This window comes from Dendropsophus ebraccatus, chromosome 3, assembly GCF_027789765.1.
Source record: "Dendropsophus ebraccatus isolate aDenEbr1 chromosome 3, aDenEbr1.pat, whole genome shotgun sequence".
Lineage (NCBI taxonomy): Eukaryota > Metazoa > Chordata > Amphibia > Anura > Hylidae > Dendropsophus > Dendropsophus ebraccatus.
In genome coordinates, this window is record NC_091456.1 from 76,923,158 (window position 1) to 76,942,700 (window position 19,543).

The 19,543-nt window shown below is 40.9% G+C and overlaps 1 protein-coding gene across 9 annotated transcripts in view; it reads left to right on the forward strand.

Moving 5' to 3' along the window:
• SLC24A2 (solute carrier family 24 member 2) overlaps positions 1-19,543 on the forward strand; it is a 142,271-nt gene that overhangs the window by 86,593 nt on the left and 36,135 nt on the right. For all 9 annotated transcript variants that reach the window (XM_069962036.1, XM_069962037.1, XM_069962042.1 and 6 more), the window contains exon 5: positions 951-1,059. In XM_069962036.1, coding sequence (XP_069818137.1) covers positions 951-1,059 — 109 coding nt within the window. The remainder of the gene's footprint in view (positions 1-950; positions 1,060-19,543) is intronic.

Here is a 19,543-nt window from a genome sequence, read left to right on the forward strand (position 1 = left end):
AGATAGCATTAAAGGGGTATTCTCAACTAATATAGTTAAACCTGTAGGGCTCGTCAAGTTAAATATTTCATTTAGCAAACTTGTCTGCTCCTGATATGCTGCTCTTTCCCTCCCATTGTTGACTGCTCATTGTCTAGTTTGCCAACCATCACTCTGCTTTTTAAACTGGTCTGGTGGTTGTATACATAGATATAGTATAAATATTTATATATATTTTACAGTATGGCCCAGATTTGGTTGCTTGGGCAATTTAAACCAGTGTATATTTTACACCCTTTGATAAATCTGGGCCTATATCCCTATACATCTACACTATAGCTATATATACATCAGCCAGACCACTGTTTTTAGAGCAGAGTGGTGGTCGGTAACCTAGACAACAAGCTCTTAGCAATGGGAGAAGAAAAGCAGCATATCAGGATAAGGAGACAAGTTTGCAAAATAATTGTAATTGCAAAAATATTTTACTTGGCAAACCGTACAAGTTTAGCTATGTTTGTTGAGATTAGAATACCCCTTTAGGATGCGTTCTTCATGTAAGGCTATCACAATGCGCAAAACATACATTAAAGGGGACCCATCATAATGTTCCCTCACCTGATCAGCGTGCAGTCGCTCCTGCTGTTGATAGCTTTGGTAATTGTACATATGACCACTCTGGGTTGATTCTGTGCACAAGTCCCATTCTGATCCATAGTTACCTGAACTTCCAGTGTCACGAGCGTCTGCACACCAATCAGGTGAGGAACATTATGACAGTAATGGCAATTACTTATGCGCTGCCTCTGTAGACCTAGACATAACATTTTAGACCTAGACATAAAATTTGCGGAATTGGTAATGGAAATCAATACTGCAAATAGAGGTTTATGGTGAAGTGCAGAGGTTAGAAATGTCTGACACTGATTGAAAAAGTAATCCTATTTCTTTTTTTAAAATTGTTTGTACAGACAAAACCGAGATTACAACGGGGTGGCAGCTCAGCATCACTGCATAACAGTCTCATGAGGAATAGCATATTCCAGCTAATGATACACACACTTGATCCTCTTTCTGAAGGTATGTGAGTTACATATACCACTGACCATGATTTAACTGTTGTAACACAAAGTATCATATTTTACCTTTTTTTGCCAAGGCCATAAATTAATTGAATGGGCAGTGTTATATTTAGAGGGTAATGTACACAAACTAGGCTGGCACAACAAACAATAGTAGGAGGAGTGCTAGTTTCCACAGCCTAAACAACATGCAAAATTACCAACGAAACGGCTGGAAAAAGTAAACTGCACCTCCTGATAGTAGAAAAATTATATGCAATCTTTATTAATTATTCACAAATATGCAAGGGACAAACATTTAAAACCATTAAAAAACATACAAAAATACTGTTCACCGGTTCCAATCCAACACGGCAAAAACTGACCTTTCATGAGCAAAATGCAGGGAGCAGCAGCACAAGTGAAAGAAAACATATATGATCCAAAAGAAATACAACTCAAACCATAAGTACCAATACCCCAATATCCGAAGGAAAAATAAGGTGTTAAATACGAATGACCAAATGATACAAAGTACTCATACAAGGTATAAAGTGATGGCTGCCACCCCAGATACGGTCAGACCAGAATACCCCACGCGTTCCCTCACCAGGACTTTCTCACCCTTGACGGAACGCGTGGGGTGTTCTGGTCTGACCGTATCTGGGGTGGCAGCCATCACTTTATACCTTGTACTTTGTATCTTTTGGTCATTTGTATTTAACACCTTATTTTTCCTTCGGATATTGGGGTATTGGTACTTATAGTTTGAGTTGTATTTCATTTGGATCATATATGTTTTCTTTAACTTGTGCTGCTGCTCCCTGCATTTTGCTCATGATAGGTCAGTTTTTGCCGTGTTGGATTGGAACCGGTGAACAGTATTTTTGTATGTTTTTTAATGGTTTTAAATGTTTGTCCCTTGCATATATGTGAATAATTAATAAAGATTGCATATATATTTTCTACTATCAGGAAGTGCAGTTTACTTTTTCCAGCCGTTTCGTTGGTAATTTTGCATATTTAGAGGGTAATTCACTAAAAGATAGCATATGTTGCTGTCCATGGGGGGGGGGGACCAACAATACATTCCATACTTATTATTTAGCTGCTGCTTTCTACTAAACATGCAAAAAAAAAGGGGTCTGTGGAGCCTCGGTTGTGGGTTTCAAAACATGGGAATAGCCAGATATCCTTCCAGGGAAAACCTGTTGCCAGGGGGTACATCTCAGTGGGGAAATCACCAAACCACCCTGATACGTAGCCCCTTAAAGGGGTTGGCCACTTTATAGTAAAATAGGTCAGTACAAAGTATTAGTAAGTGTACTCACTGTATATACTGACAGGAGCTCCCTCTGTACCTCATAGAGCTAAAATCAGACTCCCCTTCACCAGGCTGGGCTGCCCTGCTCTGTTTTGTTTCAGTCCATAAAATGGCCGACATGGAGGAGCATGTGACCATGCCCTGTCCACTGTGTCCTCCATAGACATATACAGGCTCAGTGGTGGACACTGGGGGGCGGGGCCTGGTCACATGCTCCTTCATGTAAGCAATCTTATGGACCAAAACACTACAGAGTAGGGCAGCACAGCCTAGATAAGGGGAGTCTGATATTAGCTCTATGAGGTACACAGGGAGCTGCTGTCAGTATATACAGTGAGTACACATACTAATACTGTACACTGAGCAATTTTACTATAAAGTGACCAACCCCTTTAAGTACCACTTGGTTGTGAGTATTGGAACATAGCGAAATACCATAGTGGCCCCTTTTGTGTCAAAGTCTAACTCGGTTGTGAGTATTGCAACATGACAAGGGTTTACCATAGCCAGACATCCATTCACAGACAGCTGTGTGACTTTTTCTCTCCGTTTCTGCTTTCAACCCCCTCCTCCCCCCTCCCTTTCAAGACAGTCTCGGGAGGGAGAGGGAGGAGGTTGTTAAGAGCAGAGACGGACTGAACAGTGTACACACAATTCTTTGTGTCGTTGGCAGAAAGCAGCATGCTGAAAACTGGGGGAAAGAGATTGAATAGAAAATAACAAGTATGGAATGAATTGTATGTCTCACCATGGGCAGCAACATATGAAAAGCTATGTTTGAGAAGAATACCCCTGTAACCTACAGTATTTTTTGTAACAACTACTGCCTTTGTATTAAAACTAAATACATAAAGATCTACAATTTAAATCTAGTCTAAATGTGGTAAATTCAGCATGGTTTTTGATTATGTTTATACATACAGTATAGCTTAGACACTGGAATATGTATTGCACTTTTAACAGTTTATACAAACTTGCATAAATCAATAATTGCCTCATAAGTGTTTTTGCCTTCCTCTGGATCAACATGGGTTTCTGTTAATTGAACTTGGTGGTTACTTTGTATAAGTACAAGTGAAAAAATGATCTTTGTAATGCATTCTATTAGAAAAAATGCCTTCTTCTCCACTTATGAACCACTTCACATAGCCCCTTTATCCTTTGGCAGTGGTTCATTCTGAGTTCATTACTAAATCTTCCTGAAGGATTAGGTTATATGCTTCCCATAGATGTTTATGAGGAGAGGAAAGAAGGAAAGCTGGGGGTGCAACGAGAGAGAAGCTCTGCTGAGGAGTGCTACTCCTCATTTACCCTCACATGCAGCCTATTGTGTGCAGTCATCTGAAAGTACAGGAACACATTAAATTAAAGCCTAATATGCATGATGTTTCATAATTACAAGTGAAAAACTCAAAACAGGGTTAGAAAATGGGCATTCACTGGTGCTGAAACCTTTTACACTGTCATTTTAGTTTATTTACATTCATTGCAGGTTGCTATTTCTCATACTTTAAACCCTTCATTTACTGTGTGGGATTTGGACATAAGAGATTTTAAGTAATATGATTTCTGCAATGGGATAAAATATTTGATTTGGCCAAACAAGACTTAATAAAAATAAGCATGAATACTGTTTTTGTAAAACTTTCTGAAAAAGAACTTCTGTTGAAAGAAAAAAATATAGCAACAGTAATTTATGTTTTGTTAAGTGATACTATAATAAGCACTATTTGGGTTTTTTTTTGTTCATAAAAAGAACATGCTACAGTCAGTTTTATAATGCCTAAGAAGGCTCTTACTGTACGTTTAAAATGTTCAGAGATCTCTGGTGATTTAACAGCAGCATGAATGTATTCCATATGCCCCAATAGTTTTTCTATGTTTAATATTTGTTATTTAAACTCTGTGCTCATCCTTGCAACGTCCAGATTATATAGAAAGTCTGGTTGAAAGTGATGATGTGTGTCTATAAGTTTAGGGTTGTTGTCTTTCCCAGAAATATGATTGGGGACCATTAAAAATGTTTTCTTTGCTCTTGGCATTGCTAGCACATATGAATATTTAATAAAAGAACAAGTTAGACTTTATGGCCTCAATCCATTTGCTTGATGGGCTGTGAGTTCGAGGACAGTTGTCACACTTTCTGAATATATCACATAGAATTTAAAATAAACTGTTTTAAACAATTTACCTCCATTTGATTTTTGTCTATTTCCCCTCCTGTTTTACTAATTCTGCCTCATTTACTAATGGTGTGCGACACAAAAATGCCAGAAACTTGACACACTTGCCATTTTGTGTCTGCAGTTGTGTTTGAAATTGTGAGCATATCCTTTAAAACCCACCATAACCAACATATTTATTAAGCAAACCAATATTTTTTATGGGATTTCCATTCTAAGGCCATCCACACTACGTAAGTACCATAGTAATTACGGCCGTTGTAACAATAGCCGTGATTTCTATGGTACTTACATAGTGCTGCACCTACACATGGTATACACTCCAGCCAGGATCCCTAGCAGGGCCGCAAGAAACTGACATGTCAGTCCACACAATGGAGAATGTGGCTTGGGCTACATGCTCCATTTTGACCGCATCCGAATTCAGCAGTACCAGCCGCGATGATCTTCTCAGACACCGGCCGGTGTCTTACAAAGTGGGAACATAGGCTAAATATTTGCCACTTCTAGTGTAACAGAAAGTTCGGGTTTTAGTTTTGTCATGTGAAAAAACGCTTCGATTTACAAATGGATCTTAGGTGTAGAGTTCTTGAAGACCAGACAATCCCCCCTTTTCCCCTCCCTTTAGCTCTTTAGCAGCAGCAATAACAGCAGCAACTTAGCATTACCTTGCTTTGATCTTGCTGCTGCTGTTTCTTTCATTTCTGCTCACACCATGTAGCACCTTGCAAACAGTGCATCAGTAACCCCTCCTCTCTATGCCATCCAGAACTGTACTGTGTAAATTTCAGCTTAGCACAGCGCCAACCTGTTCAGTCTGGAGCACTTTCTGACGCACTATGTAACGTTATAGCAGAGAAGGCTATGTTCTGTAGAGTGATTGGTAAGAGATTTATGTGTACTGATGGCAGACAGCTCAGCTCTGGTCCCACCCCTAAAACATAGAGAATGAAAAATATCTGTACAACATGGAGGGACTCCATAAAAATATCTTCCTCTTAGAGAAATAAAATGGGAGTATATAAAGCACACTTGTTAAAGGTGAAAATAACACTGGCTGTTCACATGCATGGTGTGTATTATTTCAGGACTTTACCACAACGTCATGTGTCAGAGAGTTCCATACTTTCACTGCTCTTACAGTGGAGGATCTTCTATGTATATCATGAAGGAGATGCCTTCGTTTAGACATCTAGTTCGTCTAGACTAGATGTAAAAAGATTATTTCAAAGATCAAAGTATTGTCCATTCATGTATAAGGCCATGTTCACACAACGTAAGTTGTGTATTAATCATGGCCGTTGTTGCCAATGTGCAATGAATAGCAGTCACACAAGCCTGACAGGTAACACAATGGAGAGTATGGCTCTCCATTTTCTATGGGAGCTGCCAGACATACAGCATTCGCTGTTTCCATAGACCCCAAAGTAAATTAATGGAGTGGTGGCATGCATGTGTGATCTGCCACTCCATTCTAAAAGAAGACCTTGTCCCCATTATCAAGATTACAGGGCGCCACAACAGTCAGAATAGTTATCCGGAATCAGATAGTTATCATCTATCCACCAGATAACTTTACCAGTTGGGAAAACCCCTTTAGTTGCCTTGGTTGCTCTCTTCTGCACATGCCCAAATTCTGCCATTTCCTTGTTGTCCAAAATTGTACACAATATGCATGTGTGGTCTGACTAGTACTTTGTATAAAAGGCAAAAGTGTATTCTTGTCAGGAGACTCTATGACTCTTTGATTCTTCCAATGATTTTATTTGCCTTGTAGCTGCTGCCTGGCACTAGTTGTTAATGATTAGTTTAAAGCGTAACTGTCATTTCTAACAACTTTGCGAAAATCTAGAAATCAACTATAATAGAGGTGATTATTAGAAACTCTGTAATAGGTTTTATTAGGCAAAAGAGCTTGCTTGCTTCCCTACTTCCTTTCTCCAGCCCCCCTTCGTATCTGTTGCAGAGAAGCAAAATAAAGTCGAATTTGCTGTGTCCATTATAACCCATGGAGAGGGAGGGGCCAAGGGGGGTGAGTGAGCAAGGAGAGGAAAGAACCAGCCGCTGCAGTTTGCAGTATAGGAGCCAGCACATAACAACATCCTTTAATCTAACCTCACCATGTTCCCAGACCAGCACTGAGCAGTCTGACCTGTGAATCTAGTGTTTTCTGTGGCCAGACAGTCTCCAAACTGCAGGGCTGGTTCTCTCCTCTTCCTGCTCACTCAATGTAATGTAGACGAGTTTGCTTTGATGATGAACAGATAAGAATGGGGTGGGGGCTGGAAAACAGGTTTGTCATTAGGAAAGGAAGCTCTTTTGCCTAATAAAACCTATTATAGGGTTTCTTAACACTGTAAAATTTAACAATCATCACGAAACAGCCGGTGTGAGAGAAGATCATCACGGCCAGTACTGCAGTCATTACAGGCTGGATGCTCTTCACTGCAGTTGAATTCGAATGCGGGCGCATCCGTGCATGCCCGCATCCGAATTCGCAGCTGCACTTAATGGAGCGCGTAGCCGGAGCTGCACGCTCCATTGTGTGCACTGACAGGTTTTCTGCGGCCGCCATTTAATGAATAGCGGGCGCAGAAAACCTGTCAGTGCACGCAATGGAGCGTGCAGCTCCGGCTGCGCGCTCCATTAAGTGCAGCGGCGAATTCGGATGCGGGCGTGCACGGATGCACGGATGTCAGTTTTCTGCGGCACCAGTAGGGTTCTCGGTTGGAGTGTATACTATGTGTATGCATTCTGGCTGGGATCCCATAGAAGGAAGCACTACATAAGCTACGTAGTAATCATGGCCGTGATTACTACGTAGCTTATGTAGTGTGAACATAGCCTTAGCCTGTTCAGCTTGCTTCTAATAAAAAAAACTGCAGCTGAACAGGTCCCCCAATCCTAAACACTCATTACTGTGCTGAATCTATCCACATTAGCCGGGTACATGGACAGCTCCACTCTGCTCCAGTCTTCTGTTTTTCTACATAGCTTTACCATATGCCGTACCTAAGATTTAAGATAGAGTGCACTGGGTACAGCATCTGGAAAAGCTATGTAGAGAGGTATGTAGTATCAAAATGTTATGCAGTGCAAGTATTTTCTGACACTGCCCATAATACTAAGTATGGGCAGCAGCTGTTTCCAGTGTTATGTAGCTGTAAATACCACGTGCAGTGCAGGCATGGCTTTGGTATTCCCTCTTGTTGCCCATACTGTGTGGACAGCAGCAGAGAATAGCAGAGAAAGTTATTTGGATTTACATAGCAACAAGAATAGTTGAATGAGCAGTGCACTCAGCTGTTCCTATGGCTATGTTAAGTGCAGGAGCCCCTTTGCTATTCCCTGCTGCTACCCATAACCACCAGCATGGAAACCAGCAGGGAATTGCAGAGCCACTCCTGCACTGCATAGTCAGATGCTCCCAGGGCTATGTATCGCTACATAGACTTACCAAATGCAGTAGCCACTGCTCTAGCTTTAGGTACAGCATCTAATAAAGCTATGTAGAGAAAGGACTGAGAGCAGGGAGACAGTGTGGAGCTATGCTGCACCCATACATCAGCTGATGTGTATAGATTCAACATAGCAACAGGTGTTTGGGATTAGGGGGGCTGTTATGTACTCATAGATTACCTTTAAGGGTACAAACCCACACACCGTATACGCAGCAAATACGCAACAAATACGCAGCAGATTAGATCTAAATAACTGAACACAGCATCAAATCTGCACCTGCAGATCTGCTGTGTATACAGTGTGTGGGTTTGTACCCTTAGGCTGGGTTCACACACAGTATATTTCAGGCAGTATTTGGTCCTCATGTCCGGTCCTCATAGCAACCAAAACCAGGAGGGGATTAAAAACACAGAAAGGCTATGTTCACACAATGTTAAAATTGAGTGGATAGCCGCCATATAATGGTAAATAACTGCCATTATTTCAATATAACAGCCGTTGTTTTAAGATAACAGCAAATATTTGCCATCCACTCAATTACAACATTATGTGAACAGATCCTTTCTGTGTTTTTAATCCACTACTGGTTCTGGTTGCTATGAGGACCTGACATGAGGACCAAATACTGCCTGAAATATACTGTGTGAACCCAGCCTTAAAGCGCAACTATAAAATATTTTGACCATTCAGTTTTAGTTAGCTTAGGTCATGATAAGAATTTTTCCAATATACATAAATAACCTAAAATGAACAGTTTTTTAAATACATAAGGCTGATTAAGCCCTTATAGCCCTCTCTGGCTGTGACTTATTTCTGCATTCCTGCTGGACACGCCCCCTCCCTGCAGATCCGTCCTGAGTGTACAGACTCTGACAGGAGGATCAGATAACAGCCCTGTCACAGAGAGAAACATAAACAAAACCTCCTCCCCCACCTCCTAGCAGCACGTTCTCCCCCCTCCCCTCACAGAGGTGACTAAGCAGAGCTGAGGGGGTTGTGTGTGAGGAGCAGCGCAGGGGAAGAGCTGGAGCTGACATTATCCTACAGTGTAATGAGAGCAGATGACTGTATCTAATCCCACTGTGTGTGATACCATCGGCTGGGGCTCTGAATCTAATCTTACATTGTGATACTGTATGCTGGGGCTGTATCTAATCCCACTTTGTGTGATACATCTGCTAAGGTGCTGGTCAGTGAATGGAAGGACGCAGCCAGGGAGATGAGGGATAGGCCACGCCCACTTTCTCTCAGCCAGAAGAAAAATTCATTTATTCCTCTGAGCCAAACAACTGGTGATATCTCAGCGAGCGTACACGCTATCAACGCAGTTTAGTTTTTAAAGGGTAACACGTGGGCTTTTTATTTGAGGAATTTCATTTTTTGGCTACTGAAATTATAGTTACGCTTTAAGACTAAACTTCAGACAGAAAGGACCACAAACACACAGCCACTGAAAACCGCTGCTGTAAAGGCCTGACAGAGCATTAAAAAGGAGAAAACACAGCGTCTGCTGATGTCCATGAGTTCCAGACTTAAGAAAGTAATTGCCAACAAAGGGTTTTCAACCAAGTATTAGAAATTAATATTTTACTTACGATTATTTAATTTGTTCAATTACTTTTGAGCCCCGGAAATGAAGGAATTGCGTTTAAAATGGTTTAGTTTCTAACATTCTTATGCAATCATTTGTTCACCCCACTGCATTAAAGCTGAAAGTCTGAACTTTAAAGTGACTGTACCACCAGGCTTAGGCTGAAGCACTGGAGGCGGGCCAACCCACCCTTAGTGGGAAGAAACTCCAGCCCCTCCATGACGTGACTCCATTAGAATCAATGGAACCCTTATTATAGAGGGGCTAGGGTTTCCTCCCACTAAGGGTTGGTCGGCCCGCCTCCAGTGCTTCAGCCTGGGCCTGGTGGTACAGTCACTTTAAGGGCATCTGAATTGTTTAGTTTACAATTCATTGTGGTAGTGTGCGGGGAAAAAAATTAGAAAAATGTTATCTGCCCAAATATTTATGGACCTATTGTAACTGTATGTGTAAAGTCATTTGTTTTCTTTTGCGCATTGTTTATGTTTATTTTAGTGGAAAAATTTGTTCATTGTGGCATTGGATAGCATGGTGATGAAATATTTAGTTTCACAACAGGGACAGTCTCCTGTTGGAAAGGATTTGACAGTAATGCCATAAATGACTGCGTTGTCAAATAAAAGGAGGATTAAATATACATGATAGGGGTATATATTAGTATTTTGCAAACAGAGCTTTTTCACCCTGGGTGTTCTTCTCAGTCTGGGTTAGCTCATTCACTTGTGCTCATTGACCTTTCTGTTGCACCCTCCTCTCACCATATTCCTATCATTAAAAATTAAATATTTCAGGTCCTATTTTTGATATCATTACGTGCATAATTGGCTAAATGCTTTTAGCGCTTCCTGCAGAGCTAGAGCAGCATGAACAACAAATGCAGGAAATGATTGACTGTGAAAATGCTTCTTCACAAGTCAAGCAAGAAAATAGAAGTTGCAGTTTACTTAAATACCTTTAGGCTGGTACCTTTAAATACCTTTAAATGTAGTTTTTGTGGTAGTGCAGAATTTTAAGCCATATCCAGTGGTGGATTCAAAAGGAATGGGAAAAGTAAAGAAGGATTTATACTTTTAATGCTGTATTTACTAATTCATATTGAATCAAAAGCTGCATGTGTGTTTTCAGCCTTATATGTATAGATAGCAAGTGAAAGTGCAACAATTGTGTCCAGGTTGCAGAATATGCTTTCAAATCCCATGGCACCTTTGCTTGCAAGTTCGTAGTCAGCTGCTAAAGTAAGCGATCTACAGATTTACTGGCAGAGCCATAGTCTTGTATTGCGACACTTGTATATGTGTACAAGTGGGCAAGTGGAAAAATTTGAGCAACTTTGACAAATTGGGATCTGAGCATCTCTGCAAAATGTCAGTTGTAGTATGATGTTCTCAGTATGCAATGGTTAGTACTTACCATTGGTGATCAAAGAAAGGGGAACCAATGAAACATGGTCATGGTTATGGGAGCTCTTGTAGCATAAAATTTTAAAAAACAAAAAAATTATATTGGTTAATGATAAAAAGCAAAAAGTCGAGTACATATGTGTATCAAAACTGCATAGGCAAATGTGCAAAGAAGAGTGCCCATCTATGTGGGTTCGGACTTAAGTGCTGGGCTGTCTGCAGGTACATGAGATCCTTGTGGTCAGTGTAAATGGCCATCAGATGAGCAACTCCTCACGGGCTAGCTTAATAGCCAACAGTTTGTGTATATTATGCTATAAAATTCCCAGTCAATGTTCTAAGACTCCTAGATAGAGTGAGACTTGGTTTCAATGGACATCTCTTTGCTCAAGAGGTGTGAGAGCTATTTTGCATATCCTTTTTTTCCTAGAATTCCCAGTGGAGCAGCAATGGCCTGTAAGTCTCCACTTGACAGACTCTCCTTAAGGAGAATTAGTATACCTTAGACCCACGTTGATCCCGTTAAGGCCTATCACTAACTAGCCAACACCTTGCTCGGCACGAAAAAGGGGCAACAACCCTGAAACAGCTCTGTGCAGATTGGAAGGTTTTCCTTTTAAAGAGATTGCTTGGCTTAGCATAAAATCCCTAGATATATCAAATAGCGTGGTATGTAACACTAAGTACCAGATGATTCCAAAAATCCTAGCACTACAGACAAAAATAACAAAAAATAGGATATGCTTAAATAAGGAGTATTTATTAAGGTGACAGCTTCACCAATATTTACAGATATTTACAAATTAAGTAAGTTATGGAAATTCATGCACACGGTCGTGCTGTTCTTTCTCTATGTCGACATTGTTCAGTGCAGTCCAGAACCTTTGTCGGTCTATGAGCTGTAACCAGAGATAACGTATAGTACCAATCAATCAACTCTACACCGTGATGGCATCGACAACCAAGCGGTCCTGCAGTGGATCATTCTACATGCACAGGACAGCAATATATCCCTAGGAATATTGTGCACTCACATAGAAATAAGAGCATTGAGGGGACATTGGTCTACTGTAGCCACTGCTACCTAGGACCATCCCTCTGATTGCTCCTAACATCGGTATAGTAAGTTGCCATATTGCTGTGCCTTGCAAATGCTTTACAGTCCTCTAATGTTATGTGTACAATGTATTGTATTTAACCTTATACATACTGTCACATTTCATAACTAGCCTCGGCGCCCCTGATGAGGTCACGGTTACTAGTGACTGAAACACATTTTTGTAAATTGTATGGACTAATACTACATAAAACATGATTGGTTTGACTGACTACTATACTCGTAGACCGACACGGGACGGAGTAGCTTGGTTGTCGATGCCATCACTGTGTAAAGTTGATTGATTGGTACTATACGTTATCTCTGGTTACAGCTAATAGACCGACAAAGGTTCTGGACTGTACTGAACAATTTTGACATAGGGAAAGAACAGCACGACCGTGTGCATGAATTTCCATAATTTACTTAATTTGTAAATATCCATTAAATCCCTAGTGAATGTTCTAAGACTCCTTGGTAGAGTGAGACTTGACTTGAAGGGACATCTCTTTGCCCCAGAGAGAGCTGTTTTGCATATCCTTTCTTCCAATGCCTTACTGGTAAGTGAAATGGGATTCTACCCTTTCAGCCTTTCAGGATGATGACTGGGCAACATTATAGAATTCTATCTGTCAGTTTCCCATGCTGCAATCAATAAAATGATACAGCTTAACTTTATTCACTAGTCCTATCTTAGCCCATTGTGTTTACACAGGCTACCATCTTCTAACTGCCTCAGGCATGGGCAACACTATACTTGCAACTTCCCCCAAGAGACACTGTTTCTTGCAGGGAAGACAATTGTACTATAGGTCACCTCCCCTCAATTAGAATTTGGAAGCAATTGGTAAATTCTGTTATTCTCTATGAAAATGTAGCATATCAGCATATAACAGGTGTCCTCACAAATTTAATAGAATTTGGGGTGCCTGGAACCAGTCACCTTTAAAGGGGAACTCCGGATAAGAAAAACTTGTTTTCTATTAAAAGTACATTAAAAGTTATATAGATGTGTCTATACAATGTATTACTGTATCTGTACAGTTCTGCCACACTGGTAGCTGATAGAAATCCAGGAAGTGAAAAAAATGGTCCCTGTGCCAATTCACATTGTCGCCTGCTCCTGCTGCTTTCACGCCCTAGGAGACAAATCTTCCATGCCTCTGTCTCAAACTGTGTGTGTTTGCTAATGATATAGACAGGGGGCAGGGCGTGATCTCACAGGAGGCTTGGCTGGATAACCCAATCCCCTGACTGATTCACCATCTCTAACCGGCCAGAAGCAGCTGCTGCACTTATTTTTCTGATTGTAATGGGTGGGGGCTGTGATGATCACATGAGGGAAAGCATTGCATTCTGGGAAATGCCAAACCAGGAAGAACAGAACCACAAAACAGAGCAAAGCCCCTCCTCCCCCCCCCCCCCCCCCAAACAAAGGGATTTTTGGTAGTTTCAACTGGGATAGACAGGTAGACAGGTAAGTAATGCTATATGCTTCTGCAGAAGTTTCATTTTTTTAACCTCTACCTGGAGTTCCCCTTTAACTGCCTCAGAGCCTTCTATGTCATCCCCCATCATTGCCTTACTAACCCCTACACCGGTTGTGCCTCACCTGAATACTGATCTCCCCTTTCTGAAGTTTTATCATCTCATAGATGCTATGGTGCTGGATTGCTTTGAAACAGTTTTTCTTGTTTTTTTTTGCTATATAAAGTTCTGTATCTTGGATCCATAATGTTACATGTATAGTCACATGATTTTACTATTTTTGTATCCATACACCCTCCTGTGAAGAATGTTGTTGTTTCTATGACATGTTGCAGCTCAATTGTTTTTAAATGAGTAAAAATAAATGTGTGGAATGTGATATTTCTTTCTTCAGGTGGCATAAATAACTGTGAATAAAACTTGCAGCTTGTAAGTATGCAAATTGAGGAAAATAACATCTGGGTACTTTACATGTAGTTCCTGTAGACTAAGGGGTGTTTTCGTTGTGGTATGAACTAGACCGTGTATGGAGGTGAGGCAAATGCTGATGCCAGTTTTTTAATATGGGGTTGTAGTGTCCATCTTGGAAGTTCGGATTACCCAATAATGTAGAACAGGCGGGGTTCAGTTGAAGTTGGGTTCTGATTTTTTTTGCCAGAATTTCAATTAGGAGTTTTCTTTTGTCCAAGGAAAGTTCGGTGTAGGTAGCATGCAGTAGGTTGGGCACTCTAACCTGTGTGACACCTGTGCACTTGTCAGTGCTTATGCACAAACCTTCTGAGCATTGGAATTAAATTAAAATTTAGCAAGTCAGGCATAAGCAATCAACCTTAAAAACTTCTTATAGTCAGGTGCATTTCATAGTTCCACAAATATGATAATTGTTTAAACTGTAGAAGGCACCGTGGCAAGCATTGACCATCCAAAGGGTTGGGGTTGAGAGAGAATGATGCTGTGTATTCTGCTTCACTCACAATCATTGCACTTTCCACATTTAAGCGCTATACAGGAATGATGTGGGCAATGCAAAACCAGCAGAGAGTGTAGAACACAAAACAAAGACAAGATAGAAGATCAAGGGCTGGCTGGGGTCAAACCTAACTGATAATGAGAGACAGAATCAGGATTAGAGATGAGTGAATCAGATTTGTTTTGCTTCCTACAAAACAAAACTGATCTGTGCTCATATCCCTCAGGCTGGCAGCTCCCTGCAGAGGGAGGATACCACCTGGAAAATTCCTGAAAAACATGGACACATGTCTGTGTCCATGTTTTCCAGTCATTTTTCAGGTGGTGCCCAGGCAGTATCCTCCCTCCTTATATAAAGCAAAACTCATCTGATTCCCTCATCTCTAATCAGGATGCAAAAGGAGGAGTCAGAGATACAAGGGCCAAGATCAGAGTAACCAGATTAAGAGACACAGAGATATGCAACATAGGGTAGACTTAGGAGGCTAAGGTGAGACTAAATAGTACACATATAGTATAGAACAAACAGACACTGTATAGGAGGTCAGGCATCCAGTCCAGAACGTGGTTGGACCAGGCACACAGAACTGAGACTGACAAAGCAAAGGATGGAAAGGCAGGATGTCAATCACAAGTAAAACAAAGGTTGAAATGTTAAATAACCAGAGGGAATAGGAACAGGGAAGAGATGGGTGTGGTGGAGAATCAATTACTAGGGCAGAATCAATTGAGCTATGTTCAGACAGTGCTCTGACTGGTGTAACTGAAATCTATAATTCAAATACTAAATAATGACTAAGAGCACACATTTTTTTGGATCTGGCCTTAGATTTGCTGTTCAAAAGCAGATAAATGTAAATTTTAATAAAAATAATAAATAGATGTTATTTTGGATCATACTATTGACATTTAGGGACAGCTGTTGAATACTTCTCTTTCCCTGTAAATGAAAGTTAGGGTTGGGTGGTGTATTTGTTGTTTTCTGCAATTTATTAGATATAAAAGTATTTGAAGCTATAATGTTGCATTTATTGTGTTTTCTATCTCAAATATTTATGAGCATAGAATGTCTTTATATTTATGGACTAAAAAAAGGGATAAGTAGATGATAAATATCCAATGAAAATATTTATTTAAAGGGAACCTGTTACTAGTTTCATGCTGCCCAAACTATCCTTGAATCACAGGCAGAGCCTACCTTTTCTCCTCTCCAGCACTCCACTTTCTCTTCCCATCTGTCTTGATAACTCCCACAAACATGAGGGGGACAGGAGCATATTGCGGGCATTGCATGCGGACAAAACCACATCCACACGCAATGTCCAATAGCTGCCTAGTGTCGCTGCAACACTGGTAACATCGGGCAGTTATAGATCACTTTTATCTGCAAAGTATTAGCATGAACGAGCAGAGAGAGAAAGTGGAGTGTCGGAGAGCAGAAAAGGTAAGACCTTTCCTGCTCTCCAGATATCCCCTTTAATTATCAAGCAGTATTGCAGCTAAATGTCTGTTTATTGAGCGGCCATTGACAATTAAACTGCAGCTGAATTCAAATTAAAAACTGCACTGATTCCTAGTGATTGCAGTTTGTTGCCAAATTTAGGCTAGAAGAGCATGTGCAGTTTTTAGAATGCCATCATACAAAATCTGCCATTGCCACTGCAGATTTTCAGCCGAAATCAAGATTGGATTCAAAATGTTTTGAACCCACAGATTACAAGTAGGGCCCCAAATATCGTCAGCTTTAGTGAATACAGAATGTGTTATCACCGCAATATGATACCACCACATCATAGCCACTAAATACCACCATACCAGTAATTAAAAAAATCACTATACACAGAGCAGTAGAGTAATATTCACCACATACTGTGGACCCCCCGTCATCCTCCTTACCGTTGCAGCTCAGCTGTACAGCTGTAGGATAGGGCTCCAACAGCAGGAGCTGTTGCTGGTTGTGAGATTCTATAGTGAAGATGGATTCCAGGACAGTTGGGGGAAAGGAATTTTTGCAAAGAGGTATTCCCATCTTGAGAAGTTACCTCCTATCCACAGCACAACAAAATATGAGGTAAATTACAAATGGGATTGTCACAAACCCTGCAATGCTCAGGGGTCAGCAGACAGTGCACATCCCCATTCTTTCAATAAAAAAATGGAGCATCTGTCAAACACTTATGGCATATCCAAATCCATATGGAAATATGTGATTTCATCACAAATATGTTCAGATGACATTTTACCTGTGCATTATGAGTATACATCAGCAACCTGTCAACAAAGAATGCTATGCACCTTTCCCCCGTCCTTCTGTTCAGTGACTCAACTGCTGCAAGAGGGGACTGCAGCAGAGCTGGGGCCAGGCACAGGAGGAATAGGAGGAGATCAGGAAGAGATAAGTTATGTATGCTGCAGCTACTCTATCTCTTCCTGCTCTCAAGCATGTTCCCCTAGCCCAATCCCCATTCACAACGTCCCGTGTTGGCGGCTGTATGTAAAATAACCATCCTTTGCAGTGCAGAGCCAGAAAGTTTAATCACAGTCCCGGTTGCCCTGATGGGGATGGAGGCCCTAGGCAGTTGCCCAGTTTGCCTTCCCCTAATGTCGAGACTGAAAATAATACATGGTTTTAAAACTGTTTTAAAAATAAAAATCTGGATAGTGTAGCGTGCATTTGTATTCAGCCCTTTGTAGGACCAACTTTCACAGTTACAGCTGCAAGGGTTTTGCGGTATGTCTCTACCAGCTAAGCACATCTGGAGACTGAAAATGTTGCCCATTCTTCTTTACAAAACAGCTCAAGCTTAGTCAGATTGGATGGAGAGCGTCTTTGAGCAGCAATTTTATTGTCTCATCGCAGATTTTCCATGGGGTTAAATCTGTACCCTAAGAGTATGTTCACACTGAGGAATTGGTGAGGAACTGAGGAGGAAAGTTTTATGCTTGAAATTTCCTTTTTTTCAGCTCTGGCGGAATTGGCCCGGAGTTCGAGCTGAAAGTGAAAATTCACAGCCCCAATGACTTCTGTGGGATTTCTCTAAGGGAATCCATCCAGAGAATTGACATGTCAATTCTTTGGGTGGAAAGTGGATCCGCGATGGAACATTCCAATGCTTAAATTCCGCCGTGTGAACAACAGAGTGGGAATCCCATTGAACACAGTGGGACATTGTTCTGTACAGTCAGAATTTCAAGGGAATACATGTAAAATTAAGCACAGATTAAGCTTGAAATTCCACTCCTATTCCTCCTATTCCATACCTTAACTGGGCCATTCTAAGCCTCCATTGCTTCTGCCTGGGCCTGGTCGTACAGTCACTTTAATATGCTTTTATCTAAACCATGCAGTTGTAGCTCTGACTGTATGGTGTCCTGCGGAAAGGTGAACTTCTGCTCCAGTATCGAGTCTTTTGCAGCCTCCTAAGAGGTTTTCCTAAAGGATTGCCCTGTATTTAGCTCCACCTGTCTTCCTGTCAATTCCAACCAGCTTTCCTGTCCCTTTTAAACGTCGGTCTCATCTGACCAGAGCACCTTCTTCCACATGGCTTACTTTCAAAAATGACTCTCTTCTTTCCACTCTTCCATACAGGCCATATTTGTGGAGTACATGACTAATGGTTGTCCAGTAGACAGTTTCTGTCCAGGTGTTAGGCTATCAGGTTAGGTCAGAAATGAGTATCCTTTGGCCCTGTAGCTGTTGCAGAACTACAGTTCTCATCATGCCTGGACAGCCAGCAAAAGCCAAATGTTTGTTTTGGTTGTCCAGGCATGATGGAAATAGTAGTTTTGCGGCAGCTGGAGGGCTGCACGTTCTTCATCCCTCAGTTAGATGGGTGGCCATGTCTTGGTAGATTTGCAGTTGTACCATACTCCTTCCATTTTTTAACGATGGATTGAATAGGGTTTCCTGAGATGTTGAGAGCTTGAGATATCATTTTATAACCTACCCTGCTTTACACTTCTCCACAGCTTCAGCCCAGACTATAAACAGAGAAATGGTCATAAAGGAGAGCCTGAAAATTCTCCTCATTTCAAATCTATTTCTGGCTTTGGTTTCCAAAATCTGTCATATAAATCTCTGTATATACCATAATGTTCTCTAATAAACCTCTGAGGCTTTCACAGAACAGCTGTTGTCATACCAAGAATTAATTACATGACTTCTGAAGGTGATTGGTCACACTGCACTTTATTTAAGGGAATCAGAGTACAGGAGGCACATCACATACCACCAGATGTTTTTTTATTTAAAAATGTTGAAAGCCATGTACTGTATCTTTTTCTTTACAACTCACAATCACTTGCTACTTTGTGTTCGTCTATCACAACCCAAATAAAATACATTTACATTTGTGAGTGTATTGTGGAAAAAATGTGCAAAAATTCAAGTATAAATACTTTTGTCACGACATTGGCAAGAGTGCTGAGAGAAAACATATACAGAGGTTACTGTGCAAGAAGAAAGAGGAGCAGTCCCAAAATATTTTCACTGGTGGATCCTATGTTATTGGCCCCAAGGTTTGTGTTACCTTTTATTGTAATCCTGTCCATTTAAGAGTTGACTGCTGAAAGTAATCTCTACCCTCTAATCTCAACCTTTCTACCATATTCATGCCACCACAATCAGTGTGAACCATCTCCTAGAACAAGCATGGGGAACAGGGAGGCGCCTCCTCTGCCCAGAGCCTCACCAGGTTGCAATGCACAAAGTCCAAGAAAAGTTGTAGGCGATATTGCCAACCCTTTATAACCACTTTTTTATTCATATCGGGTTAAAATATCCATACAGATGGAAAAATGTGATGCGTTTCGACGTATACATGTCCTAATCACTGCAGTGATTTAGACGTGTGTACGTCGAAACGTGTTGGATTTTTTCCATCTGTATGAATATTTTAACCCAATATGAATAAAAAAGTGGTTTTAAAGGGACGGCAGTATCGCCTACAACTTTTCTTGGACTTTGTGCAAAAAAAAGTTGTAAGCCTAC